Here is a 17,437-nt window from a genome sequence, read left to right on the forward strand (position 1 = left end):
AGAACCACCTTTAGCAGCAGTAATTTAAGTAATTGTTTTCTGTACAACTTGCAAGATGCCCAAGTCCTTTGGTTGGTGACTAAATCCTTCAGTTGCAAAGCAAGCCCTGAAATTCTTCTGTAAACAATGCCATCAGTTTGCTTCGCAACAATAATGTTGCAAAGGTGTTGAGAGAGCTCGCTGGTTTTACCCATCCTGAGATGTTTCTTGTGTGACACCTTGGTAATGAAACACCTTTTGATTTCAACATTTTTTATGCAAATCAGAGATGGCCGAACAGAAAATATTCTAAAAATTGAATGGTTAGAGATGAAATGACCCAATGCGGTCATATTCTTGAGTATTATAATTTAGAATCTGTATGAACATCTGCATTTATGCTTTCTTGGCAGGTATCACCAGTCTCCTTGGTAGTGGGGTGTATACTGCAGCTTATCCTCTTCATGATGTAAGTAGTATCTTTGTTAGAGCAAATAATTATTGGATTAGAAATATTTGTGGTTTTAGTTTACCGAGTATAAAATGGTGGTGCAGTGCCTTACAGTAAAGGTTCCTTTGCTGGTGACACGTCAGTGGTGTGTATACAACTTTGTTTTGTTTTGTTTTGCGGTTCTTTTTGGTAATTTTGCCCCTGTACAGAACCACAGTTGGTTTTAAAGTCAGTGAAGTTTAGACTTTCATCTTTTCTTCAGGGGGTTTAACCAAAGCATTGCATTAACCACATTAATGAATTGCACTAATTTGGCTTCTTCTGTAGTCTAAAGGCCTGCCTGTCTTCAGTTTTATCTTCAGTAACTGAAAAGACTGAGATCAGGTGATTGGCTTGGCCATTGGATAACATCGTATTTGCTTGTCTTGAGAAACTCTTGGGTTTCTTTCACACTTTGTTTTGGATCATTGTCCATTTGCACTGTGTAGCTCTGTCTGATGAGCAGATAGTATATGTTGTACACTTCAGTTCATCCTGCTGCTTCTATCAGCAGTCACATCAAACACTACTTACCCAGTTCCATTACATGATTAAACCTGCATCATGTTGGATAGATGATGTGGTAAGTCTTGGATAATGAGCTCTTGCTTTCCTTCTTCATACTTTTCTCTTTCTATCATTCTAGTAGAAATTAATATGGGCTTCAAACATTTCAAAAATTTTTCCAGAGCTTGAGAGGTTTTTTTTCCACAATTTGGCCTGTTCTTGAGCATTTTGAATTGGCCAGTTACTCCCATACAGGAGGTCTGGACTTGCTCTTTATTCAAAAGATCCAAGTTTTTGATTCCAAGAGGCCGCTGACAGGCAATGCAGAACCTGTTTCTTAAGGCAGTGTTGAGGAGACTCACCTAGCTCTCACTGGATGTCTATCCAACCTTCTCAGATGGTCACTGCTTAAGTAGCATTGCAGGTCAAGTGTGATTTCTCAGCCACATCCGTTAACAGCACCACTTCTTTATGATCAGTTCACTGGGTAAAATTGGTTATGTTATACTTTAGTGGCCAGGAGAAAATAGGCTAAGAGCAGCCTGTAAGATCTAATATTTATATGAATGCTTTTACCTTTACTGGATAAAAGTATATTTGGAGCAATTTAGAAGGGGCAAAACAAAGACTGACTCAATTAGTAATAATCACATCCTTATCTAACTGATCTACTCTATGCTAATGCTGATTTCTTATACTGGTCATGAGATGAATGCACTCATCTCTGTCTCAAGCCTGATAAAGCCAAATGGGGAAGCAGTGAGTCAGAACAAAGTCCTCCAACTTCTTTGAGACCTTAATCCAACACAGCCAAGCAGAGTAAAAGCCGAAAAGTATAATTCCAATTCATAAATTCACATTGGTTGGGCAGTGGTTAATCCTCTGGTCTTCCAGGTGAAACTTGTGAACTCCAAAGTCCTTTCTTCTGTTGTTGCTCTCTACTCAGCCTCAGGACAATAGAGGACACACACCACACCTTCCTAAGAGTCCTCTTTTATACTCATGTGGTCATATGTATCACACACCTCTCTCCCCTTACCCATCACTCACACCTATTCCACCTATCACACACACACACACACACACACTTAGGCACACACACATGTGCACATGCATACATGCACATACACAGACACACTCACGCTTTCCATGCTGCATCCTCTTTTCATCTCAATACATCTCATTCATTATATTGATTAGATTTATGCATAATTACCAATAGCAAAACCACATATAGATATACTTTGTTTATAGCACGCTGAATTACTGTAACCATAAAACTGCTGGATGTTAAGTTCCTTATTCCACTCTTGAATAGAGGTAAGCTGGGGGATTTGCTCTGGCACTTGGAAGACAATCAGCTATGGTCGCTGGAGTCTCCAGGGTCATGTGTCTAAGAATGGAGTGGCCAATTGCCAGAGTTACGGGTGTGTAGCTGACTGGGGAAAATGGATTTGAAATGTGGGTTTGTGGTGCACCAGGGTGCTTCTGTTTAGGGCCAAATTGTGAGGAGGAACCTTATAGTCACCGAGCTGCTGATTTTCCAGCTGCTTGGGAGGACCTGTTGGAGGACAGTTATGGCTAAGTTTATTTGGCCTGAACTAACTGCTGGGGTTGGGCTAGTTATAGTATTTTTTCTTTTCAGTGGTGCAGAGCTGGGCGTCCAATTCACTGAGCCAGTTAGACAGTTAGACCTCAAGCCATGCTGCTAGTGACACTATAAGTCAATATCAAAAATATGATTTGCAGGCGATTCAAGAGAAATTGTGCACTGATGAAGTACTACAGTAAGAGCAAACACCAAGTTTACAAACTTCAGTTTCCTATATTCTATTTCAGGGAGACATTGATGAGGAGAGTGCAGACCCCAATGACAGAAAGGTAAGAATGTGAAAATGCCAGAATAAGTCTTGAGAGAGCTCACTGGTTTATCCATCATGAAATGTTTGTTGTGTGGCACCTCGGTAATGAGACACATTTTTATAGGCCTTCAGTTGGACTGAACCAGCTGGTATTAATTTACACTAAGTGGCAGGATTGCTTTCTAATTACTGATAGATTTCAGCTGGTGTCATGACTCTTGATGCCTTTTTGCACCTCTTTTTCTTTATGTGTTTAGTACTTTTTCCCTGCATCTCATTATTATTACATTATTATTCTCATTATTACATGTTTCATTTCTGGGCATCTATGGCTTTATTCCTTTGTATGTGTGGATTGGATGGGTTGTTACCGACATCTGGTGAGAATTTCATGTCAATAGGACGTTTAAAAATGATTTACTTAGAAAATTAGTGACGTGTTTAATACCTTTTATTGTCAACTTACTTATTTTGCTTTACTTTATTTTTACACACACACACACACACACACACACACACACACACACACACACACACACACACACACACACACACACACACACACACACATATAACATATGTGAATATCTTCTCCAGCTTTTATATGAGGAGTGGGCAAACTACGGCGTATTCTACAAGTACCAGCCAATCGGACTTGTGCGGTAAGGACATTCCTTAATTTGAAAAATGACATAGCTTTTGCAATGATGCAGCTAGAACAATTGCAATGTGATTAAAGTGCAGACAGGCTTCAATTTAGGGGGTTTATAATACGTTTTCAAGTAAACTATTTAGGAATTACAGCCATTTTTATATACTCTAAACCCAGGGGTGGGCAATCTTAGTCCACGAGGGCCGGTGTCCCTGCAGGTTTTAGATGTGTCCTCGAACCAACACAGCTGATTTAAATGGGTAAATTAGCTCCTCAACATGTCCTGAAGTTCTCCAGAGGCCTGGTAACGGATTAATCATGTGATTCAGGTGTGTTGACCCAAGGTGAGATCTAAAACCTGCAGGGACACCGGCCCGTGGACTGAGATTGCCCACCCCTGCTCTAAACCCCTTCCCTGTTTCAGATACTGTGTTTCTTCCCTTTGAGATGCTTTGCAGGCCTTTACTGCAGCCATCTTCAGTTGCTGCTTACAGTTTTTTCTGATTGCTTCAGCACATTTTTTGTAACTATTGGCTAATTTTGCAAAACTCTTCACATAAATAAGAAAACCTGTCACCCAATAATCAAAACATTGTAGTTCTCTTGCAAAAGCAAACACAGCTAGATTAACTCTTCACACCTTCGTAAAAATGGTGTTTCCGTATCAAACAGTACACACAAGCCATCATCTACTAAGCACACAATGCGCCAACTGCACACTGATGGTATGAATACAAAACACATCTGGCTTTTGCTTTCTCTGTGCACAAGGTAGGCCATGTCAGTTTGAGCTCATACTTCTGTCATAGATCCATAAGCATAGAGGGATCCAAACTTCAAGTACTGGTGTTTATTCAAACACATCAAAACAAACACAAATGTGTATTTCCAAGTATAGGATTATTTGCAATCGCCATAATGACTATATGGGTTACTTGGTCTGCAGTGAACATGCTTCCTCTGCCCCCAGCATCTGGTCATCTAGCAATTCTGTAAAGTAACAATTTCAGTATTTTTACATCAATGGTATTGGTGTGTTTCTCATTGGCATATGGCAGTGCTACAAATCTTTGTGCGAAGTGACTGTACTAACCGATTCTCATTTCAAGATGTCCTTATGATACTTGCTACAGTGTAGCGGCTCGAGTTAGGCTGGACCCGTTGGCCAGCTACCCTCAGGGTCATTCCACGGCTGATTACATGGTCCACTATTGTAGCTCTGATGTCATCAGCAATTCTATTTCTTACTCTTCCTACCCTTCCTCTCCCCCCTCCTCGTCTTCCTCTTGCTCCTCCTTGTCCTTGTCGTCCTCTTCATCCTACTTCTTCACCTCCACGTCTTCTTCCTCGGCCTCCTCTACTTCTCACTCTTTCTGCTCCCTCCATTGTACTCCGCACACACAGCTTACCTGTATTATAGTGCTTAGGCTGATTGCAAAGTGAACTAATTATCTAACAAAGTTTTCACATGTGAAAGTGTGCCAGACAGTTGGCAAATTAGTGTTAATGATAGCCATACATGTGTATACTTTTGCTAGGAGTGTGTTGGGAAATTTGGTAATTGAGTGTTGTGCAGTGAATTGTGCCTACAGTTTTGCAAAGTGTTGTGTTACAAAATTGCAAACTGAGTGCAAAGCAGTTTTTGTGCTTTTAGTTTTGCAAACTCAGTGAATGGTTTTGCTATAAGTCTGAATAGTTTTAGAGATTGTGCTACAGGAATCACAGTTAGGGTTTAAGCATTCAGAAAAAACTGTAATTGTGGATCTCTCTGTCTTTGGATTTGTCTCTTGCAACTAAAACTCATGTTGGGTTCAGATCAGAGTAGGACCCTATGCATTTCATTGTTCATCCTGTTGCTTCTAGCAGTCAGATCATCAATAAACACTAGTCACATATACACCCTGGGCTTTCTAACTCGAGACTTTCTCCTTCTACTCCTGCTTCCTCCCTCATACATATAAGATTAATTGGTGATTCTAAACTGGCTGAATGTGAGTTTGATAAAACGTGTAGGATAAAGCACTATATTAATTACTATAACTGCTCAAATATCCACATATTGCATCTGACATTACATGGCCATCATCCACCTCCACAATAAGCCGCCTCCTGCTTACCACAACTTATACTTCTGGATCAACCATATTAATGAGCTAGAATATAGATGTATACTTATTATAGATATATTGTTAGAGTATGCAGGAAACAATTCACACGTTCCTTTGTGTCTGTGCAGATAGTGGTAAATAAGGGAAAAACAATATACTACATTTTCGATTTGTGTAATAAAAATGATTTTTTATCTGTTTCCCCGGGTGTTTAGGAAGTATTTTGGTGAGAAGATTGGGCTGTACTTTGCTTGGCTAGGCCTGTATACCCAGATGCTGATTCCTGCCTCACTAGTGGGGGTCATTGTCTTTTTGTATGGATGCGCCACAGTTGATGACAACATTCCAAGGTAAACAAAAATGCATGTGCAAAAATTCCAGTTCTATGTGATTCTAACTATAATCACCTCAGAGATGTACACATTTAAAGACAAATGAACACCATTTCAGTTGTTTGACAGGTGACAAAAGTTAAAGCTGGAAAGCTACAGGGTAGCACTGCAGGAAAAAGATTTAACATTATTTATTTAATTTATTTAACACATGTGTTATTATCACATAGTTGTGATCATAATCTCAACATGATTATTCGCCTCCCTCTTCAAAACATACACATCATAAACATCCACCTGAACAATAGTGTTATAAAAATGGAATATTTTTGGTTTTTAGACTCAGTGTAACAATCTGTGTTATAGCTGGGGTGTACTTTGAAAACAAAGCTTTATTTGTTGCCAGTGAAAAATGTTAAGGACATAAGGTAGTTTGTTATCTTTGATCATGCAATCAGATTGTGTGATTACTTCAAGTAAAAAAATAGTTCATAAAAGACAATCATTTTGTATTGAAGACTACAGCGAATCGGGTTGCTGCAGATGGCGGCTCCTGCCTGAGCCTGGCTCCGTCGGAGGTTTCTTTCTGTTAAAAGGAAGTTTTTCCTTCACGCTGTCACCTGCTGGTCACAGAGCTCATGTGTTTGTTGGGTTTTTTTCAGTGTATATTTGAAGGGTCTTCACCTTTAAGTATAAAGCACCTTGAGGCAACTGCTGCTGTGATGTGACAAACTATAAATAAAATCAAACTGAACTGAATTGAAATATAACTCATCCATATTTAAAACTATAAATAACAAACTCAAAGTTTTACATATGCACATTGTTTGGTTTTTGTTGTTTCACTCGGTCTATTGTGGTGTGGTGTGGTTTCCATGTGCTATTTGCACCAAATACTGGAGATACAGGTCATCAGTTCAGTTTCAACTTATTATTAATAGAGTTTAATGCACACCTTTTTTTATCTTGTGCTGATATCTAGTGCCACTTACCATATTTTTGCCTTGCTCGGATCATTTTACAATATGTAACTGCACACTATTGATATTGTAGGTACGTAATAGAGTGATGATGCCAAAAAGTCTGAAAACGTTACTCTTTCATTCCCACCCAACCCCTCTTCTAAACGGTTTGTGATTGTTTTCCACAACAAAACACTAAGAATACATTATTGTAAATTTAACACAGAGGCTAAGTAAAGGAAGTTAGCAGTAAAAAACTATTTAACAGTGTAGGACTTAAAGCGGATGGAAATCAAAAAATGGAAAGAGGAAGTGAAAGTACAACAAGCAGGAGAGAACTGTAAAAGTTTGATGAATTACTACAGAAATGAGGGCCTCCTTTCCTTTCTCCACCTGCTTTTTATCATCCACAGGATATTATGACATGCTGGCAGTGCAAATTTCTATCCAGTGGAGACAAATGCCACTCACTGTAAGTGTCAGAATCCTAACAGAAAGCAAACAGACTGTAACACAAACCAGATGACCCATCTATTCATCAGTGCCTAATGGGAATCTGTTTTAGGAAAACTGAGCTAATAACAGCTGCAAATCTCAAAAAAGAAAAAACCAGAATAGTTACAATCATTATGATAACAAAAATACTTCACATACTTCGACATTTGCTATCAAAGTCAGCCCTGTGACTGATGGCTGTGAGGTAATCGCTGATTTAAATGGACATGAGTATCCCATTTTATCAGGTATGTCCTGTTTTTTGTGTGTAAACATGCCAAACATCATATCCCAGTGTATATATTGTCATACTATTACAGTCACATCACTAAGAGCAAAACAAAATTGGAAAAATCCACTATGTAATATGAATGTATCGGATACAGTGTTTATAAAAAGGGAAAATCCTCAAGAAAGAGATTTAATCCAGGGAGACCATGTGAAAAAAGTGTATTTCAGTTTAATTTCTTTATATAGCACCAAGTCATAACGACAGCTGCCTCACAGTACTTTACATTTTATATGAGAGAGAAACCCCCAGTAACCTGATGAGTCCCCTATGAGCAGCTCTCGGTAATAGTGGAAAGGAAAAACTCACTTTCAACAAGAGAGGAATCAGACTCAGACTGCCTCCTATTCTACTTCTAGAAACTGTAGGAACCAGTAAGTCAGGAGTCTGAGAGTGAAGGGCTCTGTTGTTTGACCTATGGTGATTTGGGTGAATCTGGGGGTGGAGGTGTCCTCACAGCATCATTTACCACCCTCCTGTCCTTGTCTATGCTTGTGTATTCACCCTTGGTTAAATGTTTGGTTTCTGGGTTTCATCGTGGTGCATTTTGTTGGCCTTTTGGATATTATACAGCTCACAGGTGTAACTTCACAAATCTGCATATGCACACATATACACAGAAACAAAATCACCTGCAGATGCAAGACACGTGTTAATACTTTTCTGAGCCCCCCCCATCAAAACTAAAAGGAAAAAAACCGAGTGAAGTGCTGTGTTGGAGTGGTAATCAGAGGTTGTTAGGATAAGATGGGGCCTGATTATTTAATACCTTATATGTGACGAGAAAGATTTAGTTTGATTCTGGATTTAACTTGGAGCCAATGAAGAGAAGCCTGCATGGGAGAAATATGTTGTCTCTTTGTAGTGCCTGTCAGTATTCCTGCTGTACTCTTGTTATTCAGTTGCCATAACAAATTAAATTTTTGTGTGATTTGAGATTAGCCTAAAGATAGTGTGAGGGTTGCATTAGCAAAGTAGTGGTGGGTTATAATCATGTATTTTACATAATCTAAACAGTGATAAAAAAAAATACAACTCTGCATGTGCCTTTCTGTTAATTCTAGCATGGAGATTTGTCATCCAAGGAACAACATCACCATGTGTCCACTGTGTGACAGAGTATGCAGCTACTGGAAACTTAGCACCGCCTGTGGGACGGCCCGGGCAAGTCATCTGTTTGACAATCCTGCCACTGTTTTCTTCTCTATATTCATGGCTCTCTGGGGTGAGTGAAGATACAGCAGCTCATTCAAAAAAACAAAAGTAGAGTATGTGTGTCCGCTTTATAACGTGCTGTTAAAAAGTATACGCCTCTCCCTGATTGCTTTTTCTTTTGCTGTTTTGTCACAGTTATTTTTTAGAGCATCAAACAAATGGCAAAAAAAGCAACCAGAGTAAATATAAAATGCACTAATTAAATGATGATTTCACTTATTAAAGGGAAAAGGCTACCCAAGTCTACCTGTGCATATGTGAGAAAGTAACGACATCAGCCTTCCCCGAGTTAGTCTGGAGTCCATTAGCTTGTTGTACTCAGATTTGATTATTGATAGCCCTTCTTCTGTTTGTTGATCACTTTTCTGGGAGATGTTTTATAAAAGAAATTGAATTGTCTCATGCAGGTGGAACAGTTTTTATTGACTAACACTGTCACCTCACAGTAAAAGGTTTTCCAGATTTTCAGGGACTCTGGTTCCCTCCCACAGTCCAAAGACACGCATGTGAAGGGAATTAGTCATTCCAGGATTGTCTGTAAAGCACGAGTGGTTGCCGATCTCTCTATGTGAGGCCTTATTTACCCAGCCCACTTGTTGCTTTACCTGCGTCTGCTGTGCTTACCACCAATCTTTCTTGTTCTGTGTAATTTCCAGATTTTATATTTGAAACATGCACATTTTGATGTCTGGTTGCTTCTGCATATTTTCTTACCTCTCTTTTAAAGCTGCCATGTTCATGGAGCATTGGAAAAGGAGGCAGATGAGACTCAACTATGAATGGGACCTTACAGGGTTCGAGGATGAGGAAGTGAGTAATAACACAACTGCTTTTCTGTGTGAAAGGATAAAAAGCAGAGGCCCAAGGCCCACATAATAAATAAAAGATCCGCTATATATACACAATACTATAAAGAGAACCCAGGTCGCCAAACTAGAAATGTTGTCTTTTGTGACAAATATTCATATTCTATTCATATTTTCATATTCATAATAATATTTAAGGAAATCAGACTTTTCCATTTAAGAACGTTTTTGTGTTTATTTTTATTTTTTTGTTGTCCATTCATGTTCACTCACATTGAGCATGAATAGACTTCACTATTCAGTGTGATTATGAAAAAAACAGTACCCTCTCAGTTTACTGTCATACAGACTGAAAACATATTGACCCATTTTTCACTTTACTTAAATGTTGTTTCTCTGAATTTGTTTTTCACAGGAAGCTCTCAAGGTTTGGTGAAAATTCATATTATTTTATTACTATTATCTTGTCTCTTTACTTTTCATAACCTTTCTGCTGCTGCTGCGACCTGCACAGTTTATATATATTCTTAATACCATGTACAGTCCAAAGATGATTTATTGAAAAAAAAATACATTTATAAAATTATGACCATTGACTAACATTTTGTTTACAGGACAAAATGCACACATGATTTGACTGATTGGTTCATAACTGTGAAATCCTGATTTCATGATTGTGCTTGTTTGAGTGCTTTCTGACACAAATCTTTAAACAATAAATGAAGAGATGGATCCCAGAATGCTTGTTTTATATCAGTGTCCCTTTGGCAACTTCATTGCTTTTTTTCTCTAACTGTTAAGCTGAATGGATTCTGGGATGGATGAAAGAAAATCATATCAGAAAAGAGCGTGGGCAAAATAAAATGTTAACTTTATCACCTTATACAGACACCCTAAAAAGATAGTTCTGTCCAGTTTAAGAGCAAACAAACTACCATCTCAAACAATGAGTAAGATCATCACACTTGGAAACAGGCAAAAAAAAGTATGTAGCCAGCTTTTAAATTTGTCTCGTATTTAGGTTAGTTTGATAGTTATAACATGTTTAACCACAATTATTAGTAATTGTGAGACCCTCCACTCCCAGGTTCCATTAGACACAGTTTATAAATGCTAAGTCTGTACATTATGATAATGTTTCCTCTTTAAACTGCACTGTGGTCATTTCCTTTCAGCTCACATCTTTGCTCTTCTATTCACTTTTACTCTAACTGTGATTTTTCACTTCACTGTCTTACGGATGTCAGTTATTTGACTTACTGAAAAGTAAGAAAACATGTTTTTAGTATTAAAAATGTTTTAATTAAATGATGGTAGTGGCTGGACTCCACAGTTGTTTTCTCCCAACCTCTGGTGGTTGTTTTCTCTGAAGCTGTTGGAGAAATCAGCCAAAAACATTATTTTTCAGAAAAGACTTCTTGTATTCCAAGCCTGTAGAGTGACTTAGTATCTTAAAGAATAACTGTCCCTACATTACCATCATCTTTCTTATAGGTGGCTGTTTTCTCCAACATCTTCAGAGAAAACAACCACCAGAGGTTGGGAGGACAATCAGATTGATTTTTATGCACCTGTGGCAATAGGAACCAAAACACCTGAATTCAAAGATTAAGGGAAAAGATACTTTTTTGAAATTATATTGATGTTATACTTTTTTGATACTGTTTTTGGTTAGACTTGTCTCTTCAACATCTATTTTAGTTTGGTTAGTATGAATCACTGCCACTGTTTATCATTTTTTGTGTGTGTCATCATAGGATCACCCCAGGGCTGAGTACGAATTCAAAGTAATGCAAAAGTCTCTAAGGAAACGTCAAAAGTCCCAGGACAAGGTAAACACGCTCTATGCTGTCCATGAAAATCTTTTATTATCAAAGCTGCGTGTATCATAAGGTTATTGAGTATTCTAGTTGTATTTTACTTTAAAACTGTTTTGCCGAGTGCTTTAGTTTGTGCATAAAAAGGGTGTCTTATGTCAATATACCTACATTTGCTTTTGCAAATGCTATTAAACATCTTGCAAGAGCTGACACTTTGCCATGTATTTGTATGTTTGCATTGTGTAATCTAATGCTTGTTTGTGCCACTGTTTATTGCACAGCCCACAGGAAAACATTTTATCACCAACAATCTTTTCAAAACATTATGAAAAGCAGTTCTATTTGCTTTGTGCACAGAACTAAGACTGCACATTTACAACATATTTAGCACCAATATTTATGAGTGTGCATACCTTCTATTCTGTTTGCCTTGCCTAACAATCACACACACTAAGATGGGTGCACTGGGGGCCACTCAGGGTTCAATATCTTGCCTAAGGAGAGTTCAACATGCAGACTGGAGTAAGCCAGGGATTTGCCCCTCTGCTATCTGAGTCACAGCTGCCTCTAGCTAATGTAATAGTATCTTACTATATAACAGAGCACTTTACTCTTAGACTGTGGCCTTACTTGTATTCCTAAAGTATAATAAGAGCCTTGAGCTAACAGCTATCTAATAGTCCAAGGATTTGTTTGCCATTCATGTGAAATCGCTCTGAATCAGTTTCCTTGATCTTTCATTTAGTTTTTTAGTTTTGCTCTCAGAGAATCAACAGCTCTAAAAGTGAAAGTTGGTTTCTGATTATATTTTTGTTTGACATGTTTTGGTTCATATCAGACTCAAGAAGCAGGCTACCACAGACACTGGCAACTTTAGAATGTTTATTGAAACACAACAGGATGCGTACTGCCCAGAGTTCTGTCAATGAGCTTAAGGAACTCTCGACAGGGGAGCGACGGTGGGCTCTGTTTGTAGAGTCTGCAACAGTCTTTCTTGAGAGAAATCCTCTGAAAATTCAGAGGCTTCTCGGTTGCCTGGAGGGCTCCCAGAATCGCAAAGAGGAGGTACATGGAGAGGAGATAAGTGCTTCCCTTACAGGTGACTGAGCTATCGTCACCTGTAAGGAGCTTGTGGCTTGGAGGTAACAGATTTCTGGGAATCAATTGATCTTGGCATCGGTGGCGTCCCTTTAACGGAGGCCTCCTGCTGGCCTGGCCTGTCAGTGATTAAAGTCAGCATCCTTATTTCAGGCCTGTTGGTATTGTTGAGCTGGCTAGTGCATTCCTTGTATCAGGCTGTTGATTCCTTTTTTGGAACTTTCTCTTTGTCTATTATGCTTTCTTAATATGTTGCGTTGATTTTAATACATTTAAAAGTATGACTGTGGTGACATTACATGTCATGTTTGACCTGAGTTAATTTTTTTTACTGTTTTATTATTTACTTGTTTCAGATAGAAAAGCTTACATTTCAGGACCGTCTGCCTGCCTACATGACTAACATCGTCATGATGTTGTTAATGGTAGGAAAAATCTTATTCTCTGCATATACTGTACATCACTGATGTTATGTTTAAAGGTGAAAAACCCTTTTACTCCTTCAGATTGGTGTTACATTTGCCATTGTGTTTGGTGTGATCCTCTACCGCATCTCCACCAAAGCTGCTCTTCATATGAGTTCCAGTCTGATCACAAGGAACCATGTGCAGCTGACAGTTAAAACCACTGCAGCCATCATCAACCTTGTGGTCATCCTTATACTGGATGAGGTATATGGAGCTGTGGCACGATGGCTTACTGTATTAGGTAAGTTTTGTATAAAACAGGCTAATGCTGTTAACTAAACTTAGCACAAATACAGTAAGGACATTTGTGTCTGGTCAATTATTTCTTTGTCTTCACAATAATTCTTATATCATTGGAAAGCCTTTTTATATGAAATGTAAACATAAATGTTTATTACTATGTTCATACCAGTGTATGAATATCAGTTGGGTCTGGTCTATTGAGAGTAAAACAAAAACACAAGCTATCCAGCTAGAATGGCAAAAGAATAGTAGTTAGTTGATGTATCTCCAGTTCTGTGATTATGTGTGTAGCCCTCCAATGGGCTTCCCTATTAGTTATCTCTTATGCATGGTAAATGGACTGATTGTTATATAGCACTTTTCTGCTCTCCTGGAGCACTCTGAGCGGTTTATGCAGCATGCCTCACTCACCCATTACACCCATACAAGAACTTTTTTTCTAATGATCACACACATTCATCTCTGATGGATGCATCAGAGAGCAACTTGGAGTTAGTATCTTGCCCAAGGATATGCAGACTGGAGAAGCTAGAGATCAAACCACCAACCTACCGATTAGTAAATGACCTGCTCTACCAAAACACAGTATTCTCATTAATAATGTCATGAATGGCCAAATAAGAAAAATAAGGCATTTGAAAAGCAGCAGCCTCTATGCCTTTGTCACCTCAGAGGGAAGGAGAGAAAGCATGAGTCAAATCTCAGCTATCAATGCCCTCCTCATCTGAAAGGTTTTTCACGTCACTGCTAAGGCAACAAATCACTTATGTGCAACCTTAAAAAGCAGCTGCGAACTGGTAATTTACCATATCCAGTAATCAGTTATGTAGAATCCCAAACACATGCAAGCACAGAGCTAAAATGAAATGGTAGAAACCCTCATCTAAATGCTAATGTTATGGCTAAACTGTGAATCACCAGGTATGTCCCAGTTCATAGGCACATCCTTCGGAGGACCCGGCCCACGTAGACCGCGAAGGCCGGGTCATCCGAATGATGTGCCTATGAATTGGGATATAGCTAGCATCATGTTTTTGCAAAACATGAAACAATAAGTACTGGTAATGACCACTCTAAAAGTTTAGTTAAAGGAACATCTGGGTTTAAAGGGTAGCTGGAATCTAGACTGATTTTCAGCTGCTGTTTTGTGGTAGTGGGTGGTTGGGGCGGGTGCTGCCTTACCGTTTTGAGATGTGGGGCTTAGGGGGCTTGTGGTGACAGGTGCTGGCCTCCTCTGCACGGACTCTGTATAGGCCTGGGACCGCACATGATTGGGTGCTTCCTTACACAGGAGTGGTCTACACCCCCTTGGTCACTCATCTCCATGGTTTGGCCCATGCAACTGTCAGACAGGTGTTAAAAGAAATGGACTGAGACAACGTGGGAAACTACTTTGTGGTCATATGAATCCAAATTTGAAATTATTCTTGAAAAATGCTGCAGCCTCCTGACTTAAGAGGATAGAAAGCATGTGACTTTTTTTTATCAGCACTCCATTCAAAAGCATGGCTTTGTAATACAAGAGTCTGGGAACCTTTCAACAAATAAAAACATTTCAGTATCATGAAATCAGGAATATAAAAAAAAGACCCAGGACTGTTTAAAGCCTGATCTTGTTGATCAGACAAGAATGAAACAACATTCCTCTCCCAAAGGAGCAGCAACTGATCTCCTCCCACATGTTTAGAAATGAAAGATGTTTTTAAAAGAAGAGGGGATGCCACACAGTGGTGAACATGGCCCCATCTCAACTGTTTTGAGACATGTTGTTGTTTTATTTTGTTCCAGTGTTTAGAAGTAACTGTCAAAAAGAAAAAGAAAATAATAATAATAATAATAATTTTTCTGCTCCCTTATAGAGGCTCCTAAAACTGACAAGAGTTTTGAGGAGAGACTCATCTTCAAGACCTTCATTCTCAAGTTTGTTAATGCATTTTCCCCAATCATCTACATTGCTTTCTTCAGGGGAAGGTTAGTAATCTCATAATTTATTGTTTTTGTTTTTTCTTTTTTTTTCTTTTTATTTTATCAGTTACTGTTTATGCACAAAGTTTAATATTTGATACTTCACACTTTAAACAGTTTTCCATTCATTTTCATTTTAGACTTGTAGGCAGGCCAGGCAGCTACCTATATGTGTTTGACTCTTACAGAATGGAAGAGGTAAGCCTTGTGTTTTTACAAATTAACCTCAAACAAAAGCTCTCATAATAATTTCAGACTGGACTTGGAGTATAATTGTTCTGAAGATAATTTAAACAAAATAAATACATTTTATTTTACTGCACTTTCTCCCAGTTTTCGTACTAAACACATTTTTAAGTCACATCCTAGAAGTATAATGACATTTTTATTGAACTGCTTGTTCTTTCTATTTTCTGGTAAAGAGATCGTTGCCCTAAGCTAAATGACTTCACCAGAGTCAAAATCAGAATCAGAATACTTTATTAATACCAGGGGACAATATCCAGAGAAGCACTAACACAATCTTAAAGACCACATTCAGCCTGCTTCACTTTCTAACTGGAGATTCACCTTTATATCACAAACATATTAGTCATCATCAGTCATCTTCCTCTCACTTTTTCTGAATTATAATGCTATTTCCAGAGAAAAATGCAAGTGTAAAATCTGCACTTACACACTACTCATTTCCTCATCAGATCTGCTTAGTTTTGACCAAGTCACTTAGAAAATGAAGTTGGTGCAACATTATTAATAAATTGGCATTCCAGTATTTATCACACACTAATAGATACACTGGGGCAAGTTCCCCAAAGATATTTCAACTCATGGACTCGGGTGGACTACAGGGAGGCAGGGATCAAACCACCAACCTTCCTGTGATTACATGACCCAAGGTAGAGCAAGTCATTCTGCTCTGCACACTGTTGTGTTATAATGAAAATATTTACATTTCTCCTAGTGTGCCATTCTCTGAAGGTGTTTAAGGTCTAAAGAAATGTTGCTGCCATACCAGAGTGAGATGTTGCTGGTCAGGACACTCTCTAAAGTGCCTTTGTAGAAAGTGGTGATGGCAAGAGTGCAAGTGCTGTTGTGTCGTCTTGACAAGAGAGGCCGTGTTTGCATACTGTGTCAGGTCATCTTTTTGCCCAGATATCCACACAATCAGTAAAAAAAGTGCAGTTGTTGCTGTCTTTGCAACAAGAACGAAGAATACTGTCATTTTGCTTTAGGTGTACTTTTAAAAATTCCTTCTTTTCTGTGGTTGACTTTAGTGTGGGATTGTTTTACAGTGTGCTCATGGAGGCTGTCTGATGGAGCTGTGTATCCAGCTGAGTATCACCATGTTGGGAAAGCAACTTATCCAGAACAACCTTTTTGAGATTGGAATACCGTAAGTAGGATCACTTCATATTGGTTTGTTGCTCTTGCACATCACATTGTTGTAGTGTAATTGCACGAGATCTTCTGTCTATAATCACTCCTCGATATTCAGGAAGTACTTAAAAAAAGACTTATCTGAATTCCATTCTCTTGAATTCTGTGCACACTCCTACATATTGACATTTAGTAATAACAACTTTTGATATGCATATCAAACACTGTTATGTAGTGAGGAGATAATGTAACTTTTTCCTGTTCAAATGTAATCACTGGCATCATAATTCAGCTAGAAAAAGCAGAAGCCAGAATGCCAATTTGAGTAAACCGTATAACACCCAAGGCTGAGGTTAGCATTGACAGCCTGTGGCAACACAAAAAACACACTCCTTTTGACTGTAGCTGTAGAGAAGGATCATCAAACCATCAAACAACTCATCTGTAGTCCAAGTTATTACTTATACATGAAATGATTGAACACAACTTATTACTTCCAAAAGTACAGCACCGACATGCCATTAGAGTGATCTGTGGCCATTATTGTTCATATATGTGTGCGTCTATATGCATTTGTGTATTCATATGTGCACATGTCTTTCAGCAAACTGAAGAAACTGATTCGATACATTCGGTCAAAGCAAGGAGCTTTTCAGGAAGAAGAGAGACAGAAGAAGTTGACGAGATATGAAACCGACCATTTTCTGGAGCCATTTGGTGGATTAACTCCTGAATATATGGAAATGAGTCAGTACTACACACTAAATATC

The 17,437-nt window shown here is 38.5% G+C and overlaps 1 protein-coding gene across 3 annotated transcripts in view; it reads left to right on the forward strand.

Annotated features, from left to right (window-relative positions):
• LOC120730315 (anoctamin-1-like) overlaps positions 1-17,437 on the forward strand; it is a 36,691-nt gene that overhangs the window by 11,741 nt on the left and 7,513 nt on the right. For 2 of the 3 annotated variants that reach the window (XM_040026630.1, XM_040026627.1), the window contains 14 exons: positions 393-448; positions 2,816-2,857; positions 3,436-3,500; positions 5,814-5,948; positions 8,741-8,901; positions 9,619-9,701; positions 10,113-10,124; positions 11,455-11,529; positions 12,972-13,040; positions 13,122-13,323; positions 15,185-15,296; positions 15,431-15,488; positions 16,583-16,683; positions 17,272-17,414. In XM_040026630.1, the coding sequence (XP_039882564.1) occupies positions 393-448; positions 2,816-2,857; positions 3,436-3,500; positions 5,814-5,948; positions 8,741-8,901; positions 9,619-9,701; positions 10,113-10,124; positions 11,455-11,529; positions 12,972-13,040; positions 13,122-13,323; positions 15,185-15,296; positions 15,431-15,488; positions 16,583-16,683; positions 17,272-17,414 (1,314 nt within the window). The remainder of the gene's footprint in view (positions 1-392; positions 449-2,815; positions 2,858-3,435; positions 3,501-5,813; positions 5,949-8,740; positions 8,902-9,618; positions 9,702-10,112; positions 10,125-11,454; positions 11,530-12,971; positions 13,041-13,121; positions 13,324-15,184; positions 15,297-15,430; positions 15,489-16,582; positions 16,684-17,271; positions 17,415-17,437) is intronic. The other variant, XM_040026629.1, reaches the window with a different exon arrangement.

The sequence above is a fragment of the Simochromis diagramma genome, unplaced genomic scaffold, assembly GCF_900408965.1.
Source record: "Simochromis diagramma unplaced genomic scaffold, fSimDia1.1 OVJJ01000293.1, whole genome shotgun sequence".
NCBI classification, from domain to species: domain Eukaryota; kingdom Metazoa; phylum Chordata; class Actinopteri; order Cichliformes; family Cichlidae; genus Simochromis; species Simochromis diagramma.